The sequence below is a fragment of the Bufo bufo genome, chromosome 1, assembly GCF_905171765.1.
Source record: "Bufo bufo chromosome 1, aBufBuf1.1, whole genome shotgun sequence".
Lineage (NCBI taxonomy): Eukaryota > Metazoa > Chordata > Amphibia > Anura > Bufonidae > Bufo > Bufo bufo.
The window spans coordinates 165,847,847-165,871,103 of NC_053389.1; the positions used below are offsets into that span (position 1 = coordinate 165,847,847).

Below are 23,257 nucleotides of genomic sequence, written 5' to 3' on the forward strand. Positions count from 1 at the left end.
ACATTGGTGGCGCAGTGTGCCCTCCCCAGTATAATAAACATTGGTGGCGCAGTGCGCCCCCCCCAGTATAATAAACATTGGTGGCGTAGTGCGCCCCCCCAGTATAATAAACATTGGTGGCGCAGTGGCCTTCTCCCCCAACACCTCAGTATAATAGACACTGGTGGCGCAGTGGGCAGTGCCAACCATACAGTGAATAGACTTTTTATCCTAGCAACCATGCGTGAAAATCGCACCGCATCCGCACTTGCTTGCGGATGCTTGCGATTTTCACGCAGCCCCATTAACTTCTATGGGGCCTGCGTTGCGTGAAAAACGCACAACATAGAGCATGCTGCGATTTTCACGAAACGCACAAGTGATGCGTGAAAATCACCGCTCAAGTGCAAAGCCCCATAGAAGTGAATGGGTCCGGATTCAGTGCGGGTGCAATGCGTTCACCTCACGCATTGCACCCGCGGCGAAAATCTCGCCCATGTGAAAGGGGCCTAATGGTGAATAGGACAAGGGTTCCAGCCCCTAAGGGGGCTAATAGTAAGTAAAAAAAAAAAAATAACACACAAACTCTAAGGCTACTTTCACACTTGCGGCAGTGTGATCCGGCAAGCATTTCCGTCGTCTGAACTGCCTGCCGGATCCGCCGATCTGGATGTGACTGAAAGCATTTGTGAGACGCATCCGGATGCGGATCCATCTCACAAATGCATTGCAAGAACGAATCCATCTCTCCGCTTGTCATGCGGACAGACGGATCCGTCTTGTATCTTTTTACACATTTTTACTGGTCTGCGCATGCGCAGACCGGAAGGACGGATCCTGCATTCCGGTATTTTGAATGCCGAATCTGGCACTAATACATTCCTACGGGGAAAAATGCCGGATTCGGCATTCAGGCAAATCTTCAGTTTTTTTCGCCGGAGATAAAACCGTAGCATGCTACGGTTTTATCTTTTGCCTGATCAGTCAAAATGACTGAACTGAAGACATCCTGATGCATCCTGAACGGATTCTCTCCATTCAGAATGTATGACGGATCAGTTCTTTTCTGGTATAGAGCCCCTGTGATGGAACTCTATGCCGGAAAAGAAAAACGCTAGTGTGAAAGTATCCTAAAATATTAAGTTTAAATCCCCCCTTTCCCAATTTTACATATAAAATATCTAAACAATAAATAAATAAACATATTACATAGCGCTGCGTCCGGAAAGTCCAAACTATTAAATTATTAAAAAATATCTCCTATGCGGTGAGCATTCGCCATTTTTTAGTCACCTTGTCACCCAAAAAAATAGGATAGGACTGTTCTATTATGTGCCGAACGTTTCATAAAATGTGAAATGCACGTGGCTTTTTTTGTTGTGTTTTTTTTTGCGCAGTATTGAGTATCGCAATACTTTTTTATGGTGACGAAAGCGAATCAAAATTTTGGTATCGAAACAACCCTACGCCGATCTGATCGGCGTAGCGTTGTCACGATACCAAAATTTTGATTCGGTTTCGATTTGGCGACTAAAAATTTTATTTGGCTCCTAAATTTTTCAGTTCAGGAGCCAATGGCTACTAGGTATTTTTTTTAGTCTGGAGAACTGAACCTGTAACAGGGCGGGTAAACTCTCACAGGTACCTCACGGCCACTGATGAGACCCCCCTCTCTAGTTTATATACAGCCCGCCAAACCCCTAACAGAACACCACCCCTCCTTCTAACACTCACCCTTGCTTCAAAACCTTAACTCTTTCCTGCCTTCTGGCTTCTCACTTCGCTACGGCTGTGGCCTGCTCCATTGCTCTTCTTCTATAGGTGGCATACAGGGCTGGGACAAGGCCATTTGGTGCCCAGGGCGAAGATGGCAAACTGCGCCCCCCCCCCCCCCCCCCCGTTTTTAAGAAAGAATCAATGTTGTTTCAAAACAAGAATATACTTAAAGCAATAGAACAAAGGACTGTGGGACTTTGAAAGTCACAGACACTATAAAGTTCCCCCCCATCATCATGTGCCAGTATAAAGTCCCCCCCATCATCATGTGCCAGTTTTGTAATAAGCCCCCCCAATGTGCCAGTAACACTATTGTAAAAAAAAACAAAAAAAAAACACTTATACTTACCTAAGTGTCAGCGATGCGATGCAGCCTCTTCCTGTGTCCCACGCTGTAATGTAAGGCTCAGGCGGCACGATGACGTCATTGCGCCGGCCTCTGATAGGCTGCCGGCCTAGTGCCTGCAGCCAGGGGCGTACATAAAAATCACTGGGCCCCATAGCAGGAATCTAAATTGGGCCCCCATTCCCCTTTTATAGCCCCTCCCTTTGTTCCATGAACTATTCTTGCTGCTGCGTTTTATAATTTATGCCATCAGGGCCGGAATGGGATTACAAAACAGCCCTGGCACACAAAAGAGGTATAATAGATGCAGATGTATATTATATACAGCAGTGTACAGTTATGTGAGGTACGCGGTATAATAGATGCAGTATGTACAGGTATATAGTATATTCCCTAGTGTTCTGATATGTGAGGTACAGGGTATAATAGATGCAGTGTGTACAGGTATATAGTATATACAGCAGTGTACTGATATGTGAGGTACGGGGTATAATATATGCAGTGTATACAGTATATACAGTAGTGTAATATGTGAGGTACGAGGTATAATAGATGCAGTGTGTACAGGTATATAGTAAATACAGCAGTGTATTGACACCTCGTACCTCACATATCAGTACACTGCTGTATATACTATATATCTGTACACACTGCATCTATTATACCTCGTACCTCACATATATAGTATATACAGAAGTGTACTGATATCTGTACACACAGCATCTATTATACCTCATACCTCACATATCAGTGCACTGCGGTATATACTATATATCTGTACATATTGCATGTATAATACTGTGTAATATATGCAGTGTGTGTGCATGTATGTGTGTGTGTGTATATATATATATATATATATATATATATATATACAGAGCAGTGTATTGATGTGACACATAGAAGGTATAATACTGTAGATGCAGTGTTTATAGAAATATGTGGTCAGTTATGCATTATAGTCACTGTGAGGTACATGAGGTAGTGGTAACTGTCTGAAGTAGTATACATGAGTGAGCAATGAGTAAAAACAGGGCATGGAGGGGGGGGGGGGGTAAATGATGAAAAGTGGAGGACCTCCTCTTACCTCTCCATTCCAGTCTGTATGGATCAATACAGAGCTGCTTGTGAACTTTTAATACTTGCTGTTAGGGGTTGAAGGACCTGTGATGATGTCATCACAGGTCCTGGCAGATGTACCTTTGAAACCTAGGAACTACACCATTTTTGGTGCAGTTCCTTTGCTAGATTCTGCAGGACCTGTGATGTTGAAGATGATGTCATCACAGGTCCTGGCAGATGCACTGTTCTAACCTGGGAACTACACTTTACACTGTGCAGTTCCCTTACAGGACCTGTGATGACATCATCAAAGGTCCTTTAGCTTTAGAAAGGTAAACAGGAGTAATTAGGGGACGGGGCCTCTCCTCCACTTCGGTGCCTGCCTGCAGCCTATCAGAGGAAAGGGAAGGGACACGCCTCTCCCTCCCCTGCACCTCCGCTGGCACAGACAGTTTACAATGGAGATGAGCGCAATGGAAGCGCTCATCTCCCTGTGCCCGGCGGCGGCTGCTCACTTGGGGGGGGGGGGGTCATTTTAGTTGGGGGGGCACATGGGGGGGCACAGCATGATGTAGGGGGGGCCGTGGCCCCCTCTGGCCCCCCCCTGGCGACGCCACTGCTGCTGGCACTTCACCTGCGCCCCCCTCCTGTCCGCAAATGGTAGCGCCCAGGGCACCCGCTCCTTCGGCCCCTGCCTTGTACCGGCCCTGGTGGCATATCATTATGCTGTGTGCATACTATACAGTATCTCACAAAAGTCAGTCCCCCCTCACATTTTTGTAAATATTTATGATATCTTTTCATGGGACAACACTGGAGATATGACACTTTGATACAATGTAAAGTAGTCAGTGTACAGCTTGTATAACTGTGTAAATTTGGTGTGCCCTCAACATAACTTAACACACAGCTATTAATGTCTAAATTGCTGGCAACAAAAGTGAATACACCCTTAAGTGAAAATGGCCTAATTGTGCCCAATAACCATTTTCCCTCCCCGCTGTAATGTGACACGTTAGTGTTACAAGGTCTCAGGTGTGAATGGGGAGCAGGTGTGTTAAATTTGGTGTTATCGCTCTCACACACTCTCATACTGGTCACTGGAAGTTCAACATGGCACCTCATGGCAAAGAGCTCTCTGAGGATCTGAAAAAGAAGAATTACATAAAGATGGCCTAGGCTATAAGAAGATTACCAACACACTGAAACTGAGCTGTGGCACGTTGGCCAAGACCATACAGCGGTTCAACAAGGTTCCACTCAGAACAGGCCTCGCCATGGTCGACCAAAGAAGTTGAGAGCACGAGCTCAGCGTCATATCCAGAGGTTGTCTTTTCAAAATAGATGTATGATGTATAATAGATGTATGAGTGCTGCCATCATTGCTGCAGTGGTTACAGGGGTGGTGGGGGGGTCAGCCTGTCAGTGCTAAGTCCATACACTGAATACAGCATCAAACTGGTCTGCATGGCTGACATCCCAGAAGGAAGCCTCCTCTAAAGATCATGTACAAGAAAGCCCGCAAAGAAGACAAGCAGATTAAGGACATGGATTACTGGAACCATGTCCTGTGGTCTGATGAGACCAAGATAAACTCATTTGGTTCAGATGGTGTCAAGCGTGTCTGGCGGCAACCAGGTGAGGGGTACAAAGACAAGTGTGTCCTGCCTACAGTCAAGCATCGTGGTGGCAGAGTCATGGTTTGGGGCTGTATGAGTGCTGCCGGCTGTGGGGAGCTACAGGTCATTGAGGGAACCATGAATGCCAACATGTACTGTGACATACTGAAGCAGAGCATGATCCCCTCCCTTCGGAAACTGGGCCGCAGGGCAGTATTCCAACATGATAACACCCCAAACATACCTTCAAGACGACCACTGCCTTCCTAAAAAAAAAACTGAGGGTAAAGGTGCTGGACTGTCCAAGCATGTCTCCAGACCTAAACCCTATTGAGCATTAGTGATGGACGAACCTCGGGCGGGACGGTTTGCGAATATTTGCAGCCAACAAACACTTACTAGAAGTAGACAAATAGTCCCACAACATGGACAGTGATATACCAGAGGGGGATCATTGGCAAAAGTTCCCACAAATAATATGTATTTTAATCAGGGGCCATTTTTATGCACCTTAAAGGGAAATTCTCAAAAATGTGCTATGCTGGAGCCTAGAAATTTTTTATTTCCTATCGGTTTGATGTATACAAATGTGCAGCACTCCATGTTTTTGTATCCTGCAGAGTCTATTTAAAAAAATGCATACATAGAATTTTATTTCTACCATGGAACTGTATGGTGAACGGACGCCACTGTTCGGCATCAGTTAACGCATACATTTTTGGTATGCATTAAATGGATGGCAAAAATAGGATGTGAACCCAGCCCTAGTGTCAGAATAAGCACCAGTACACAGCGGAGCAGCGTGGTGGAGAGGGGAGGCCACCATGTACTGACAGAGCGCTACCTGGTCCTGGTGGTCAGGGATGAGGACTGTTTCCCAAGGATAATTTTGTACTGGGAAATACAGGGCACAGTATAATACACTAGAATCTATATAATATAAAGATATTATCCCTACCCACGAATGATAATACAATTAGGTGATCATTTTATTATATAGAAATATGTCTGTTAGGCGTCTTTCTGACACAGATTGTGGCGCAAAGGTCCTTAGCACCGCAATTTGCATATTTTTCCCGCTCGTGCCAGGTCTAAAAAAGGATGGCGTGGGCAGGGAAAGCGATAAAGTTATGGCCATCCAGATATTGGATACCACCGCCAGACATTGACCGGAAAACACCTCTGTACAGTGACCGGATAACTCCACCATACCGTGACCGGATAAAAGGGTATAAGAGGGCACAATGCAGGGTATAAGGGGGCACAGTACGGGGTGAGGGGCACAGTACAGGGTGGGGGGGGGCAAAGTCACATGACCCTGTGATATTAGAAGGTCCTTTTGGTGAATGCGGTTCATACACCACCATAATGAGAAGCAGAGGAGGGAGACAAGGCACCAAAAATTAGGCAATAGGCATTCACCTGACAGCAAAGAACTTTGGATTCTGTGGCTGGAGGTACATTAGGCGTTCACAGGATAAAAATGTAACTGTAGGCCAGTACAGGCCCCAAAAATTAGGCAATAGGCATTCACCTGACAGCAAAGAACTTTGGATTCTGTGGCTGGAGGTACATTAGGTGGTCACAGGATAAATATGTAAGTGTCGGCCAGTACAGGCCCCAAAAATTAGGCATTCAACAGACTTAAAAGGCCTTTTATGCCTCTGTATTTACCTAAGACAGGGACCATGATATGTTCTGCGTGGTGGCGGATATTTGTGGGCTGTCATGAGAAAATTCAATCAAACGTGGTCGACTCGTTGCATGTGTTGAATTCCTCCGAGATCCATGCCTCATTCATTTTTAGAAATGTGTGGTAGTCCACACTATCATGAGCTAGGCGAGTGCGCTTATCGGTCACGATCCCCCCTGCTGTGCTGAACGTCCTTTCTGACAGGACACTGGACGAGAGGCAAACCAACAGTTCCATAGCAAATTGTGCGAGCTCTGGCCACAGGTCAAGCCTGCACGCCCAGTAGTCCAGGGGTTCATCGCTTCTCAGAGCGTCCACATTGGCCATTAAGCCGATGTAGTCGGACACCTGTCAGTCTAGGCGTTCCCTGAGGCTGGATCCGGAGGACGGCTGTCGATGGGTTGGTTGCAAGAATGATTTCATGTCTGAAGTGACCAACACATCTTCAAACCGCCCTCTTCTTGCATGCGCGGAAGAATTGGTACCCGCAACGGTTTCTCTGTGAGTGGAAATTCCTCAGCTCCTGCAAAAGCAGAATGCAGCATTTCGCGAAGCAAGGCCTAGAAGTGCTGCATTCTGACAGCCCTCTGTGATGGTGGTAACATTTCCGCCATTTTGTGTCTGTACCGGGGGTCTAAGTCTAAGTTTTTATACGGGGGTCCCTCTTCAAACACTGGAGCATGAAGGCTCCCATTTGCACTAAACTGGAAGCGGTGCAGTGGCCTGGCTCCTGCTCATCATTCAGGATAATGTCGTCCTCGTTCTCCTCCCCCCAGCCACGGACAACACCAGGGATCCCAGAAATGCTTAAAGCATGCTATTCTTGCTCCTCTTCCGCCCCGGCACCATCCTCCTCTGACTCCTCTTCAGACTCCTGTTGTTGACTTGTCTCAGATGGAGTAGCCCCCCCCTGGGAATTCATCCAGCATTGCGACTTCCTCATCTTCCTGCTCCTGCTCCTCGACGGCTTGATCAATGACACGATGCAATGCACGCCCCAGAAAGAAGGCGTAAGGTATGATGTCACTGATGGCGCCCTGGCTGCGACTACCCAGTTTGGTGATCTCATCAAATGACCGCAGAAGTCTGCATGCATCGCGCATGAGCAGCCACTGGCGCGGTGAAAAAAAAACAATCTCCCCAGAACCTGTCCTGCCGCATAGTTCGTACAGGTAGTCGTTAACTGCATGTTTCTGCTGGAGCAGCCTATCAAGCATATACAAGGTGGAGTTCCATCGCGTCGGGCTGAATGTCAGCAAGGCGAGCCATGGCCGTGTAAGATCTTCTAAAATGGTCAGAGATTTTCCTGGACTGCCGCAAGACGTCCTGGACCCCGGGGTATTTAGGAACGAAACGCTGCACGACTAAGTTCAGGACGTGTGCCATGCACGGCACGTGTGTCATTTTGCCCTGTTTCAGCGCGCTCAGCAGATTGGCACCGTTGTTGCACACCACTTTACCAACTGTCAAATTGAGCTGGGTTAGCCACTGATCAGCCTGTGACCGCAAAGCTGAAAGGAGTGCAGGACCGGTGTGGCTCTTGGCTTCCAGGCACAACAGACGCAGCACAGCGTAGCAACGTCTCACCAGGCACCTCAAATAGGTTCTGGGGAGCTTGGGGGGCAAAGCAGAAGAGACGGTAGCAGCGGAAAAGGAGGAGTCAGCTGAGGAGGAGAGGGAGGATGGAGTAGGAGGAGGAGAGGAAGAGGCAGGTCTGCATGCAATCCGTGGCGTTAACACCAAATCTACACGGGTGCCATGGGTTGCATGCTTGATGGCCGTCAGAAGGTTCACCCAGTGGGCAATAAAAGTTATGTACCTTCCCTGCCCGTGTTTGCTATACCACGTGTCTGTGGTCAGATGTTTCTTGGCACCCATACTGTGTGCCAGAGATACATTCATTTTCTGCGTGGCCTTATAGCTCTGGGATGCCCTTCTGGGAGAAATATTTCCTTCCGGGGACCTTCCATTGCGGTGTTCCTATGGCCGCAAATTTGCTAAAGGCCTCCGAGTCCACCAGTTTATATGGCAGTAGTTGAAAATTGCAGAATGAAATTTGAATATTTATTTAAGCCACCAATGGTCTTCAGTTTTGTTGGTCCAATGTTTCGGTCCTCCCGGACCTTGTTCGCGGCCTCGAATCTAATGCTGACCGGAAGAAGGGTGGCGAATCTAGTGAAGAGGGTGCAGATAGAGAGGATGAGGAGGGTGTAGAAGCGGAAGGCTGAGTGAGCCACTCAACCAAGTCTAGTGCGTCCTTTGACGTAATCGCACGCACCTTCTGCAACTTCCCACTTAGGCTGCGGCCTGGTGCACCTGCCCGACCCCTACCACCCATGTGGAATGGCCTGCCTTTTCTCTCTGCCTGTCATTTTCAAAATGACCCTGTGACAAAAGTCCCTATAGAAGAGCAGTATTTGTGGAAGAAGGTATATAATACCCCTGCCACAATCATTTTTTTTTGGGGGGGGGCAACTGGTATATCACACCAGGAGAAATTATTTGTTCCAATAGCGTTTGGCACTCTGTGTAGCTGCAGTATCACAGCAGAACCGCACACAACTGCTGCACAATACAATTGCACTATAATATACTTTCTATGTTAGAAAGTATATTATAAGTATATTACACCCCTCAGTAAGTCACACCTATCGATAGCACACCTATACCAGTCCTTAAAAGGACTTTTGTGGCCCTATTAGCTAGCGATTTGTGTCCCTAACAGTCTGTCCCTGTTCCACACAGCAGCCTCTCCCTAAACTGGCAAAAGACTGAATGTAAAATGGCGCCCAGATCAGGTTTATTTATAAGGTAGGGGGTATGTCCATGTGCTGAAACGACTTAACTGGCTCTCCTGTACCACCTGACGGATGTGTCATGGGTCCAAGTTCTTCACAATGTAAAAGAATATGGCGGGCGAATATCGTCATATGTTCGCCCCCGTTTGGCAAACAGCGAACGAGCAAATTTCGCCGCGAAGCAACCGCCAGGCGTACCGCAAGGCCATCTCTATTGAGCATCAGTAGGAAATCCTCAAACAGAAGGTGGAGGAGCGCAAGGTCTCTAACATCCAGCAGCTCCGTGATGTTGTCATGGAGGAGTGGAAGAGGATTCCAGTGGAACCTGTGAAGCGCTAGTGAACTCCATGCCCAAGAGAGTTAAGGCAGCGCTGGAAAATATTGGTGGCCACACAAAATATTGACACTTTGAGCACAGTTTGGCCATTTCCACTTAAAGGGACACTGACAGGCCCGATAAACAAACATATTTAGATATTCCTATGCAATCATAGGTCTATTAAAGTGTATTCCAATGATATAAGAGTACCCCCTGTCCCCATTTTAAACCATGTAAAAACAACTTTATATTCATCTGTCAATCACCTTCCTTTATGCCCAAGGGGCGGTTTTTCTCCTACCTTTGTGCCCAGCAGCCCCCCAACTGTCGTTTCCTAGCGCTGCCCAGCTCATTACTATTCACAGCGCTGGGCGGCTTTTACAGTCCCCGATCCTCAGAAATGTGACATGGAGGGGGATGAGAAATGTGACATGGAGGGGGATGAGAAATGTGACATGGAGGGGGATGAGAAATGTGATGAGAATCGGGGACATAGAGGGGGATGAGAAATGGATGAGAAATGTGACATGAAGGGGGATGAGAAATGTGACATGGAGGGGGTTGAAATGTGACATGGAGGGGGTTGAAATGTGACGGAGGGGGGTGAGAAATGTGACGTAGGGGGGTGAGAAATGTGACATAGGGGGGTGAGAAATGTGACATAGGGGGGTGAGAAATGTGACATAGGGGGGTGAGAAATGTGACATAGGGGGGTGAGAAATGTGACATAGGGGGGTGAGAAATGTGACATGGAGGGGGAGAAATGTGACATTTCTCTCCCCCCCATGTCACATTTCTCCCCCTCCATGTCACATTTCTCCCCCTCCATGTCACATTTCAACCCCCTCCATGTCACATTTCAACCCCCTCCATGTCACATATCTCCCCCTCCATGGCACATTTAATGTTGTGTAAAAATAAACATTATGCTCCTCACCTGGCCCTGGTCGTCTGCAGCAGCGCCCCTTCTCCTCTGTGTGGTCCTGGTATCTTCTCTCTGTGCTCCCGACAAGACTTTGAGGACCTTTCCCACTGTCGTTTCCTAGCGCTGCCCAGCTCATTACTATTCACAGCGCTGGGCGGCTTTTACAGTCCCCGATCCTCAGAAATGTGACATGGAGGGGGATGAGAAATGTGACATGGAGGGGGATGAGAAATGTGATGAGAATCGGGGACATGGAGGGGGATGAGAAATGGATGAGAAATGTGACATGAAGGGGGATGAGAAATGTGACATGGAGGGGGTTGAAATGTGACATGGAGGGGGTTGAAATGTGACATGGAGGGGGTTGAAATGTGACATGGAGGGGGTTGAAATGTGACGGAGGGGGGTGAGAAATGTGACGTAGGGGGGTGAGAAATGTGACGTAGGGGGGTGAGAAATGTGACGTAGGGGGGTGAGAAATGTGACATAGGGGGTGAGAAATGTGACATAGGGGGGTGAGAAATGTGACATAGGGGGGTGAGAAATGTGACATAGGGGGGTGAGAAATGTGACATAGGGGGGTGAGAAATGTGACATAGGGGGGTGAGAAATGTGACATGGAGGGGGAGAAATGTGACCTTTCTCCCCCTCCATGTCACATTTCTCCCCCTCCATGTCACATTTCTCCCCCTCCATATCACATTTCAACCCCCTCCATGTCACATTTCAACCCCCTCCATGTCACATATCTCCCCCTCCATGGCACATTTAATGTTGTGTAAAAATAAACATTATGCTCCTCACCTGGCCCTGGTCGTCTGCAGCAGCGCCCATTCTCCTCTGTGTGGTTCTGGTATCTTCTCTCTGTGCTCCCGACAAGACTTTGAGGACCTTTCCCACTCTTCTTGGCTCAGCAGGAAATCACTGCCCTGACACGTGACACAGCTGCGGCCACTGATTGGCAGAGTGGGAAAGGTCCTCAAACAACTTGTCAGGACTCTGGAGCCCAGAGAGAAGATATGAGGACCACCACACAGAGGAGAACAGCCGCAGGAGGCCGGCGGGATGCAAGTGATTAATGAAAAAAAAATAAAAAATTTCCGCCTTCCCCTTCTCAGGGACCTAAGGCGGCCGCTTGGCCTGCCTTATTATAGCACCGGGCCTGCCTGCTGTAATCAGGGAGGGATTAAACCAACCCTCTGGATGTCAGTCAGTGGGGAGAGAGGAATTGGAAACAGAGGCCTACAGATGCTCTGGGTGGTCTCAGCCAGGAGGGCTGGGGGGCCACAAAGCTATGTGTAGCCAGATCTCTTTCCTGTCTAGACTTGGGTTTGGTGAGCGGATCTGCCAAGGGTTGGAGCTTGAGACCCTGTGTATAAGCTGTGTTTAGAGGTGAGTCAGGGAAAAGAACTTTGTATTAGTTAGAGCCCAGACGGGCAGGTGTTTATTTTGATGCTTTTGTTTGTGCAGGTGCTGAAGTGCCAAAACAAAGCACCAGTTTGGACATTAAATCCTCTTGTCTGCGAAGAAGTCTGTGATTGTGACCCCCTGAGAGAGAGCGATCCCTTACTATATATATATATATATATATATATATATATATATATACAGTACAGACCAAAAGTTTGGACACACCTTCTCATTCAAAGAGTTTTCTTTATTTTCATGACTATGAAGGCATCAAAACTATGAATTAACACATGTGGAATTATATACATAACAAACAAGTGTGAAACAACTGAAAATATGTCATATTCTAGGTTCTTCAAAGTAGCCACCTTTTGCTTTGATTACTGCTTTGCACACTCTTGGCATTCTCTTGATGAGCTTCAAGAGGTAGTCCCCTGAAATGGTCTTCCAACAGTCTTGAAGGAGTTCCCAGAGATGCTTAGCACTTGTTGGCCCTTTTTCCTTCACTCTGCGGTCCAGCTCACCCCAAACTATCTCGATTGGGTTCAGGTCCGGTGACTGTGGAGGCCAGGTCATCTGGCGCAGCACCCCATCTCTCTCCTTCATGGTCAAATAGCCCTTACTTTCAAAGTTTTCCCAATTTTTCAGCTGACTGACTGACCTTCATTTCTTAAAGTAATGATGGCCACTCGTTTTTCTTTACTTAGCTGCTTTTTTTCTTGCCATAATACAAATTCTAACAGTCTATTCATTAGGACTATCAGCTGTGTATCCACCTGACTTCTCCTCAACGCAACTGATGGTCCCAACCCCATTTATAAGGCAAGAAATCCCACTTATTAAACCTGACAGGGCACACCTGTGAAGTGAAAACCATTTCAGGGGACTACCTCTTGAAGCACATCAAGAGAATGCCAAGAGTGTGCAAAGCAGTAATCAAAGCAAAAGGTGGCTACTTTGAAGAACCTAGAATATGACATATGTTCAGTTGTTTCACACTTGTTTGTTATGTATATAATTCCACATGTGTTAATTCATAGTTTTGATGCCTTCAGTGTCCAAACTTTTGGTCTGTACTGTGTGTGTGTATATATATATATATATATATATATATATTATTGTCATAGCATTATTCTATTCATGTTGTAAAGGCTCTATATACATAACATTATCTTACATTTGAACAGCGCCTATATAATCTGTAGATGACATCAACATCATTACGCTGTGTGTAGATAACATTATTCTATACATTTACAAGCTTTATATACTCTACGGATGATGTATTCATGATGTTATCCTATATGTGTACATGCTGGATATATTTTATAGGTGACATATCATTAGGGTGTTTGTATACAATGTGTATATGTTCTATGTCATTTTGTCATAAGATTATTATGTACATGTACAGCCTTTTCATAGTCTATAGGTGATGTATTCATTATGTTATCATATATGTGTACCTGCACTATTTATTCTATAGGTGACATAATTATGCTGTGTATACAGTGCAAAAATATTCTATGTAATGTAGTCATAACATAGAGATGTACAGATTTTATATACTCTGTGGGTGATGTATTCATATTATCCTATATGTGTACATGCTGTATATATTTTATAGGGGTGACCCATAATTATGCTGTGTGTATACAGTGCATGTTTTCATTTCATATTTGCGTACAGCGCCTATTTACTCTGTAGGTGACATATCCATATTATGCTATGTACAGTATACAGTGCTTATATACACTATGTAATGTAGTTATAACATTATCCTATATGTATACAGGATCTATATACACTATAGGAGATGTATGGTATATATAACACTATCCTATATATGCACAAGGCTCTATATACACTGTAGATATTGAATTTATAATATCATATATGTTTACGTCATCTATATAATCAATAGGTGATGTGTACATAACATCCTATATGTGTGCAGGCTCTATATACTCCATAGGTGATGTACTGTATTCATGACATTATCATATACATGCAAACACCCTATATACATTGTGGGTGATGAATTTGTAACATTATCCTATATGTGTACAATGCCTATATACTGTATAGTTGATAGATTCATAACATTTTTATATACTTCTGCAATGCTTACATACCATAAATGTGACATATTCATAATATCCTATTTGTACAGTGTCTGTATACTCTAATGTAGTCATAACGTTATCCTATATGTGTACAGGCTCTATATACTCTATAGGTGGTGTCTTCATCACATTGATATATCTGTCTGTGTGTACACTCTGTACATATTGTAGGAAAGCGCAAGGGGCCGTCATTGACGGAAGGTATGTGTCACCGAGGTTCCTGGCCTCGGTGAGGTGTGAGTCGGTAATTTTAAGTGTCAGCGGCAGTTAGTGCTGACTGACACTATTGATTATTTAGTGTGGCTGTAAAGCCGATCCGGGCCGGCTCTTACTGGGAGCAGCCAAAGTGCAGGGTGGGTGGCTGTTCCCCACGTTCCAGGCCGGGTTTCAGTCTCAGCTGTGTGGATTTTATTACAAGACCCGGAGGCTCATATTGCTATTCTCCTTCTTTACTCTGACCAATAGCAGCAAAGAACAAATAAAAATATTGAAACATGTCATCAGCCCCTCCCCATAGTCTCTCTATAACAGGCCACACCGCCTGCAAATCCTCCTCTTTCTTTGCTGCTGACCACAGAGATAAGTAGTGCTTTGTTACTGTTTTTCTCATTATGTCTTACTGATGATTTTATATTCTTTGGGAAATTTGTCTTGATTTGTTTTGCCCCTTGTGGGGCTATTTGGGGGTGCATATAGGTGATATTCTACTGTGCCTGTTAAGTTTTTACTTTTCCCCCTATCTTATGGTCTCTTTTGGGGTCTCCTATTGGTGGTTCGGTTCCCAGGACGGACATCTTGTTCTCCCTCTGGTTCTCCCTCGCTGTGCCCTCTTCTGTTCCCCCCCTCTTATCGGGCGGCTGTTTTTCCCGCCGCCGCTTACCTCAGTGCGGCCGCGGCTGAGCTCTTTCTTCCCGGCAGGCGCGCCCGAGATCTCGCGAGATCTCGGGCACTTCCGCTTTGTGCGTCTTCTCGGCCTGGAGCTCGGCTGCCTCGGTCCGTCCCTGGGTGTCCGGTTAGGTTTTTTCTCTTACAGCGATCCCCTGTTACTGGCCTGGGGCAAATCCCCTTCACCAGTTTCCTTCTCCCCAGACGCTCCTGTGGCTGCCGCTTGTTCTATTGAGCGGCCATTGTTAGCGTTTTTCTTTCTGTGTGGTTGAGACTGGGTTTTTTAACCCTGTCTTCCCTCATACCATAACTGGCTAGATCGCCTATTATATTATACTAAGGCAGTACCATTATCAGTACACACTTGCACAGGCCATCATGCCTAAGAATGTGCATACTGGCCAGGGCCCTGCAGCAGAGGACGTCCCTCTGGTGGAATTAACCCCTTCGGGGGAGGATGGCCATATCCCGATCCCTGGGGATCAGACCATTGATTTTCAAGCGTCGCTGTCCAGCGCCATTGCTGCAGCCATGGGTTCAATGACCTCGGTCATTTCCCAGACTATCGCTCAGGCCCTAGCTGCCCATCCGACTACCTCTCAGTCCCCGCAGCCCGTCATGGTGTCCTCACCCACCGGGCCAGGGCCGTCTGCCTCCAGAAAAAGAATTCAGAAAGGTGATGATGTTCCCACCAATGTTGGCGCGCCTGGTCCGCGCAAGAGAGCCCGTACGCGTCGGGCAAAACGCACGCGCAACTGGAAAAGTGCTAGAGCACTGCAGGAGATGGATTCCGACTCTGATATCGGATCCGAGGAGGAGGCTTTAGATGACGCCTTTGAGAAGGCAGAGGAGGACCCATCAGGGGTCATGGAGGATAACCCCCTACCTGGATGTAGCTCCCTATTGTCTGCTGCAGACGGTATGCCTGCACCTTTGACGGATCCCTCTGGGGAACCATTGTTCGACCCAGATTCGCTCCACCACCCCCGCTCGGCTGAGTGGTTACCATTGGAGCACGTCTCCAAATATTTGGAGGCTAGAGTGCGATGTCCTCTTTCCAAAGAGGCTCGCAATAAGCTTAGGGCGTAGTGCCCCAGACCCGTCATCCCTAACAGGGTGTGCGAGACTCCAGCGGTCGACCCCAAAATGACGCAGTTCCTCGCCAAATCTGGTTGGAACCCGCGTAGGGGTCTGGAGTCGGCGCTACGATCCTGCCAGGACAAACTCCTGGACATATTTGGCCCGCTAGCTAAGCTTTTCGACCTGGCAGAGACAGCTAAAGCCGAGGACAAGCAAGTTGACCCGCTGGAATTGCGCGAATGGGTACAGAGGGCCATTTGCATAGCAGGGAACGTGAATACGTCCTTGGCTATAGAGAGGCGAAAGGCCATCCTCTTCAAAATTGAGCCAAAGCTGTCAAACCTAGCTCTGACGGAGGCTGGAAAGGAGGCCCAGGGCCTTTTATTTGGTGAACCATTCATTAAGGACCTAGGGAGGTTTGTGGGGGCTTTCACGGCCTTAGACAAGGCCCAGTCCTCCATGAAGCGAGTTTTTCACGGTAGGGTCTCTACCAGGGCCGGCAGCTTCAGGGGCCGCCTGTCCGGCCGTGCCCAATTTCAGTCCCGTGGTTCGGGCCGAGGCTCCTACTCCCAGAGGTCTTCATTCCAGGAGCACAGACGAGAACAGTCTTCGTTCTTCCCTTCACGAGGAAGCTCCTGGCGTCCAAGAGGATATCGAGGAAATCCGTCTTCTAGACGTCCCTACGGTGAGTCTACCAACTCATTTCAATTCTTTAAAGGCTTGTGTAGGGGGCAGACTACGTCTTTTTTCCCCAGCTTGGTCCCACATCACCTCGGACCGTTGGGTCCTTTCCACGGTCAGGGGTTTCCATATCGAGCTGACGTCCTCTCCACTATCCCTCCCACCCCCGCACCCGGCGATACACTCAGCGGAGAACCGCATGCTGGTCGACTCAGAACTGTCGGACCTGGTCCGCAAAGGAGCCATAGAACCGGCTCCGATGTCCCCGGGCCTGATAATCAGCAATATTTTTCTAGTGGCAAAAAAGGGGGGCCAACTTCGGCCTGTTATCAATTTACGCGCCCTCAACGCGTTCGTCAGATACTGCCATTTCAAAATGGAGGGCATCCATCTCCTTCGGGACCTCCTTCAGATGGGCGATTGGATGGTCAAGCTGGACTTGAAGGACGCTTATCTTACTGTCCCAGTAGAGGACGCGTCCAGGAACCTTCTCTGTTTCTCTTGGCAGAACCGGATGGCATACCGCCAGGACCGGATGGCATACACCCCCGTATCCTAAGGGAATTAAGTAATGTCATAGCCAGACCCTTATTTCTGATATTTGCGGACTCTGTACTGACAGGGAATGTCCCACAGGATTGGCGCATGGCAAATGTGGTGCCAATATTCAAAAAGGGTCCAAAAACAGAGCCTGGAAACTATAGGCCGGTAAGTTTAACATCTGTTGTGGGTAAACTGTTTGAAGGTTTTCTGAGAGATGCTATGTTAGAGCATCTTATGGGAAATAAGCAAATAACGCCATATCAGCATGGCTTCGTGAGGGATCGGTCATGTCAAACTAATTTAATCAGTTTCTATGAGGAGGTAAGTACTAGACTTGACAGCGGCGAATCAATGGATGTCGTGTATCTGGACTTCTCCAAAGCATTTGACACTGTACCTCATAAAAGGTTAGTATATAAAATGAGAATGCTCGGACTCGGAGAAAACGTCTGTAAGTGGGTAAGTAACTGGCTCAATGATAGAAAACAGAGGGTGGTTATTAATGGTACATACTCAGATTGGGTCACTGTCACTAGTGGAGTACCTCAGGGGTCAGTATTGGGCCCTATTCTCTTCAATATATTTATTAATGATCTTGTAGAAGGCTTGCATAGTAAAATATCAATTTTCGCAGATGACACAAAACTGTGTAAAGTAATTAAAACTGAAGAGGACAGTATACTACTACAGAGGGATCTGGATAGATTGGAGGCTTGGGCAGATAAGTGGCAGATGAGGTTTAACACTGACAAATGTAAAGTTATGCACATGGGAAGGAATAATGCAAGTCACCCGTACATACTAAATGGTAAAACACTCGGTAACACTGACATGGAAAAGGATCTAGGAATTTTAATAAACAGCAAACTAAGCTGCAAAAAACAGTGTCAGGCAGCGGCTGCCAAGGCCAATAAGATAATGGGTTGCATCAAAAGGGGCATAGATGCCCGTGATGAGAACATATTCCTACTACTTTACAAATCACTGGTCAGACCACACATGGAGTACTGTGTACAGTTCTGGGCTCCTGTAAACAAGGCAGACATAGCAGAGCTGGAGAGGGTCCAGAGGAGGGCAACTAAAGTAATAACTGGAATGGGGCAACTACAGTACCCTGAAAGATTATCAAAATTAGGGTTATTCACGTTAGAAAAAAGACGACTGAGGGGAGATCTAATTACTATGTATAAATATATCAGGGGGCAGTACAGAGATCTATCCCATCATCTATTTATCCCCAGGACTGTGACTGTGACGAGGGGACATCCTCTGCGTTTGGAGGAAAGAAGGTTTGTACACAAACATAGAAAAGGATTCTTTACGGTAAGAGCAGTGAGACTATGGAACTCTCTGCCTGAGGAGGTGGTGATGGTGAGTACAATAAAGGAATTCAAGAGGGGCCTGGATGTATTTCTGGAGTGTAATAATATTACAGGCTATAGCTACTAGAGAGGGGTCGTTGATCCAGGGAGTTATTCTGATTGCCTGATTGGAGTCGGGAAGGAATTTTTTATTCCCCTAAAGTGAGGAAAATTGGCTTCTACCTCACAGGGTTTTTTTGCCTTCCTCTGGATCAACTTGTAGGATGACAGGCCGAACTGGATGGACAAATGTCTTTTTTCGGCCTTATGTACTATGTTACTATGTTACTATGTAGAACAGGATTTGGCGATTCACGTGCCTCCCGTTCGGCCTATCTTCAGCTCCCTGGTGTTTCACCAAGCTGATGCGTCCGGCTATGGCGTGGCTGCGCAGTCGTGGAGTTCGTCTCATCGTATATCTGGACGACATTCTGATCATGGCCCAGAATCGGTCAGTATTACTGGATCATCTTCGCTGGACCATGGATCTTCTGTCAGATCTGGGTTTCCTCCTCAATCAGGAGAAGTCTTGCCTCACCCCGTCTCACGTGATGGAGTTCTTGGGGTTTCTGGTGGATGCCACGGCAGGGACGCTCAGCCTGCCTCCGGCCAAGGTTCGGTCCATACGGAAGGAGTTGTGCAAAGCCAGGTCGTCTTCCCAGATCCCTCTACGCCATCTAGCCAGGATCATAGGTCTGCTGGCCTCATCTATCCAGGCGGTTTTCCCAGCCCCGCTTCACTACCGGGCTCTACAGCGCCTGAAGATCTCCCACCTTCGGGCGGGGGCTTCCTATGCGGATTGGATCTCGCTGGACGAGGAGACCAAGGAGGAACTATCCTGGTGGATCCACAATCTTCGTGCTTGGAACGGCAAGGCGATCTTCGGCCATCGTCCGGATTTCGTGGTAGATTCGGATGCCAGCCTGTCGGGCTGGGGAGCTCACTGCGAGGGGATCACGACCGGAGGCGGTTGGTCAGAGGCCGAGGCGGGATTCCATATCAATGCGCTGGAACTGTTGGCTGGATCATTTGCGATCAAGAGCTTCACGAAGGACACGGCCAGATCCTGCATCCAACTTCGCATGGACAACGTGTCAGCGGTGAGGTACATCAACGGCATGGGCGGAACCCGCTCCACCATCTTGTCTCGTCTGGCGAAGGATTTCTGGGACTACTGTCTAGACAAGGAGTTGGTTGTTTTGGCGGAATATCTCCCTGGTGTCCAGAACATTCATGCGGATTGGAGCTCTCGGTATCTTTCCGATTCTAGCGACTGGCAGTTGGATCCCGCGGTGTTCCGTTCCTTAATGTCAATTTGGGGTCCTTGCTGCATCGACCTATTTGCTTCCCGTCTCAACTCGCAACTACGACGTTTTTACAGTTGGCGCCTGGACCCGGAAGCCGAAGCGGTGGACGCTTTTCTGTAGGATTGGTCCAGAGATCTGCTTTACGCGTTTCCTCCATTTCAGCTGATCCCCAGGACCCTGATTCAGGTGCGACGTTATTCAGCGGATCTGGTGCTACTGGTCCCATTTTGGAACTCCCAGTCGTGGTTTCAGCACCTTCTGGAGATGATCATAGAGATCCCGTACCTGCTCCCGACGTCTCAGACTCTCCTCCGAGGTCCGAATCACCAACTACATCCTCTTCTCCTAGACGGATCTCTGCGCCTGCTGGCATGTCGGATTTCAGGGGACCCTGGGAGGTCCCAGGAGTTTCGGGAACAGCTAGAGTCCTCTTGGAAAATGCGTGGGCCCCTGGCACCAGACGATCTTACAGATCGGCCTGGGGATCTTGGGCTCGCTGGTGCGTGGCTAGGGACTTGGATCCCGTATCGGCACCTGTGACAGAGGTCTTGCATTTCCTTTCTTCTTTATTTGACCAGGGCAAGGCTTACCGCACAATCAGCCTGTTCAGATCGGCTATTTCTGCCTCTCACCAAGGTTTTGATGGTACCCCTGCGGGACAACATCCTTTAGTATGTCGCCTCCTGCGCGGTTCTCGGATGTCTCGTCCTCCAAGACCTAGATTTTCTGCCACGTGGGATGTGTCTTGCGTCCTTTCTTTTTTGTCTTCTTGGCCTCAGAATACGGACCTTTCCCTTCGGCAGCTGTCGGCTAAGCTCGTCACTCTCTTTTGCCTGATCTCCTGCAAGCGGGTTTCAGACGTCCGGGCTTTGGACTTTGATGCACGCTCGTACACCCCGGAGGGGGTCTCTTTTGACATCTCTAGGAGGACTAAGACTCACATCCGTTCGGTGGCTTATCCTGCTTTCCCGGCTTCACCTTCACTTTGCCCAGTGGCCTGCCTCAGGGAGTATGAGGCTCGCACTTCTCCGCATCGGTCACGTGAGTTCCCGCATCTTTTCCTTTCGACCATTCGTCCTTTTGCCCCAGTGACCACTCCCACGCTGGCTAGGTGGATGAAGTGGATCATGGAGCTTGCGGGCGTAGATACTTCTGTTTTTTCGGCGCATTCTGCTAGGGGGGCGTCTGCTACCTCTTTGGCGGTTTCTGGCGCCAGACTGGAGGACATTTTGAAACTGGCGGACTGGTCCAGAGTCTCCACGTTCAGGGAATTTTACTTCCGTCCAGGTCCTCACGTTTTTTCGTCAATTATTGAGAATTTGTCTTAACTTTGAACTTGCAATATGAGCCTCCGGGTCTTGTAATAAAATCAGGTGATTTTCCTATTTCATGACGTAAAGTCATGATTTTATTAAAGACACGGAGGCGAGTATTGCCCACCCTATGTTTTCCCTCCCTATGTGAGTTTTTAAAATTGGAATGATTTTGATTGTGTGTCATTTGCATATTGATTTAACTCTATGAGTTTTTCCTGAGTAGGTTTGTCGCAACCATTTGTTTGTGAATACGATGCACCAATTTGCTTCTATCATGGCTCTGTTTTCGCCTTTTTTCAGGTTGAGATCGGTCAGTTCCGTGGTGTCCTTTGTTCTACGTCCTGGTTCGGAGGGTCGGCAGTTCGGTTCCAGCCGATCATGTGACGTGGACAGCTTCAGGAGTTTCTTCTAGGTCGTTCCTGGTGTTCCTGTTCGCTTCCGGATGGATGGCGCTTTTGTTCCCAGGCTGTTCCGGTTCCTGGTTGGCGGTTCGATTGGGCTGTTCGGTTCGAATTTACAAAGAAAGAGGAGGATTTGCAGGCGGTGTGGCCTGTTATAGAGAGACTATGGGGAGGGGCTGATGACATGTTTCAATATTTTTATTTGTTCTTTGCTGCTATTGGTCAGAGTAAAGAAGGAGAATAGCAATACTCGCCTCCGTGTCTTTAATAAAATCATGACTTTACGTCATGAAATAGGAAAATCACCTGATTATCCTCTATCTGATACTGGAGCTTTATGAGTCTGGGTGTTGGAGCCTGAGAGTTTAAGCGGGGACTAAGGCTTGCTATATTGTTTGGGAAAAAGCACGTGGACTTCTGCTTCACCCAAGGACTTATGTGCTTCAGCCTGGTGTGAACAAATGCCAGACTCAAGGTGACTGTTTTTCCTTGAAACTGCCTTTTTGTTGTCACTTTACTTATGTGTGAATAAAACATTGCACTGTTTAAGTTAAAGACGTCATTGCCTCTGTATTGCGTCCGCAAGCCTCTCTAGCAGAGCAAATCCCCACAATATATATACTCTATAGGTGGTGTGGTCATAACAATAAGCTATATCTGTACCACACCTATATACTCAATGGGTGATATATTCATACCATTCTCCTATGTGTGTACAGGTTCTATGTATTATATAGGTGATGTAGTCATAATGATATTCTAGATGTGTACAGCACCTATATACTCTGTTTGTAATGTATGTGAAACATTATCATATATGTGTGTACAGATCTTAATGTTCTATAAGGGCTGTTTCACACGAGCGAGTCCATTGCGGGAATCGCGCTCCGTGTGTGAGTGTCATCCTCCGCTATGGACTTGCAGGAGCGCACGGCGTTATCATGATTTATAATTCTATGTATCTCTGCATGGCCTTTTTTCCACAGAATCATAATGATAATACCCTGCGCTCCTGCAAGTCCAGAGCGGAGGATGACACTCACACACGGAGCGTGATTCCCGCAATGGACTCGCTCGTGTGAAACAGCCCTAAGTAGCATATTCAGAACATTTTCCTATATGTATGCACCACCTCTATATTCTACCGTATACGTGAAGTTGATGTGGTCATAACATTAATCTACAGTATGTGACATATTCATAAAATTATCCTATTTGTGTACAGCATCCATATACTTTATAGGTGACATATTCAGGAAATGACCTTACAGTATATCTTTTCTATACAGGACTTAGTTGCTCCACAGGTGATGTATTCCCCTGAACTGGAGACTGCCATCGATGCACAGAAGAGGAGGAATGGTTACAGTAAGTGACCCTGTAGGTGCTGGTGATTGCCCTGAAGTCTGGAAGAGGACTACATACTACTTGACCCTTATGACCCTTCAGTCAATCCCTCCAATAATGACTGTGCATTCTGATACAGGTTGTTTCCTGCTGGGAGTAGTAGTGCTACAAAATCCTCTAAGAACAGCCTTTATTTACCAGAGATAAATGCTGTGATAATATGGACTATATAGACATCTACTGTACATAGAGGATCTTAATGCACCCTTTACTCTCTGCCATA

General features: G+C 47.2%; 2 protein-coding genes and 1 long non-coding RNA gene across 4 annotated transcripts in view; 2 read left to right on the forward strand and 1 right to left on the reverse strand.

Annotated features, from left to right (window-relative positions):
- LOC121000945 overlaps nucleotides 1-23,257 on the forward strand; it is a 677,653-nt gene that overhangs the window by 349,144 nt on the left and 305,252 nt on the right. The window lies entirely within an intron of this gene.
- KIRREL3 (kirre like nephrin family adhesion molecule 3) overlaps nucleotides 1-23,257 on the reverse strand; it is an 886,110-nt gene that overhangs the window by 272,572 nt on the left and 590,281 nt on the right. The window lies entirely within an intron of this gene.
- On the forward strand, nucleotides 16,032-21,847 carry LOC121000938. The gene is made up of 2 exons (XM_040431758.1): nucleotides 16,032-16,703; nucleotides 21,527-21,847. The coding sequence occupies exons 1-2, from the start codon at nucleotides 16,085-16,087 to the stop codon at nucleotides 21,529-21,531; spliced, it is 624 nt and encodes a 207-aa protein (XP_040287692.1). The 5' UTR covers nucleotides 16,032-16,084; the 3' UTR covers nucleotides 21,532-21,847.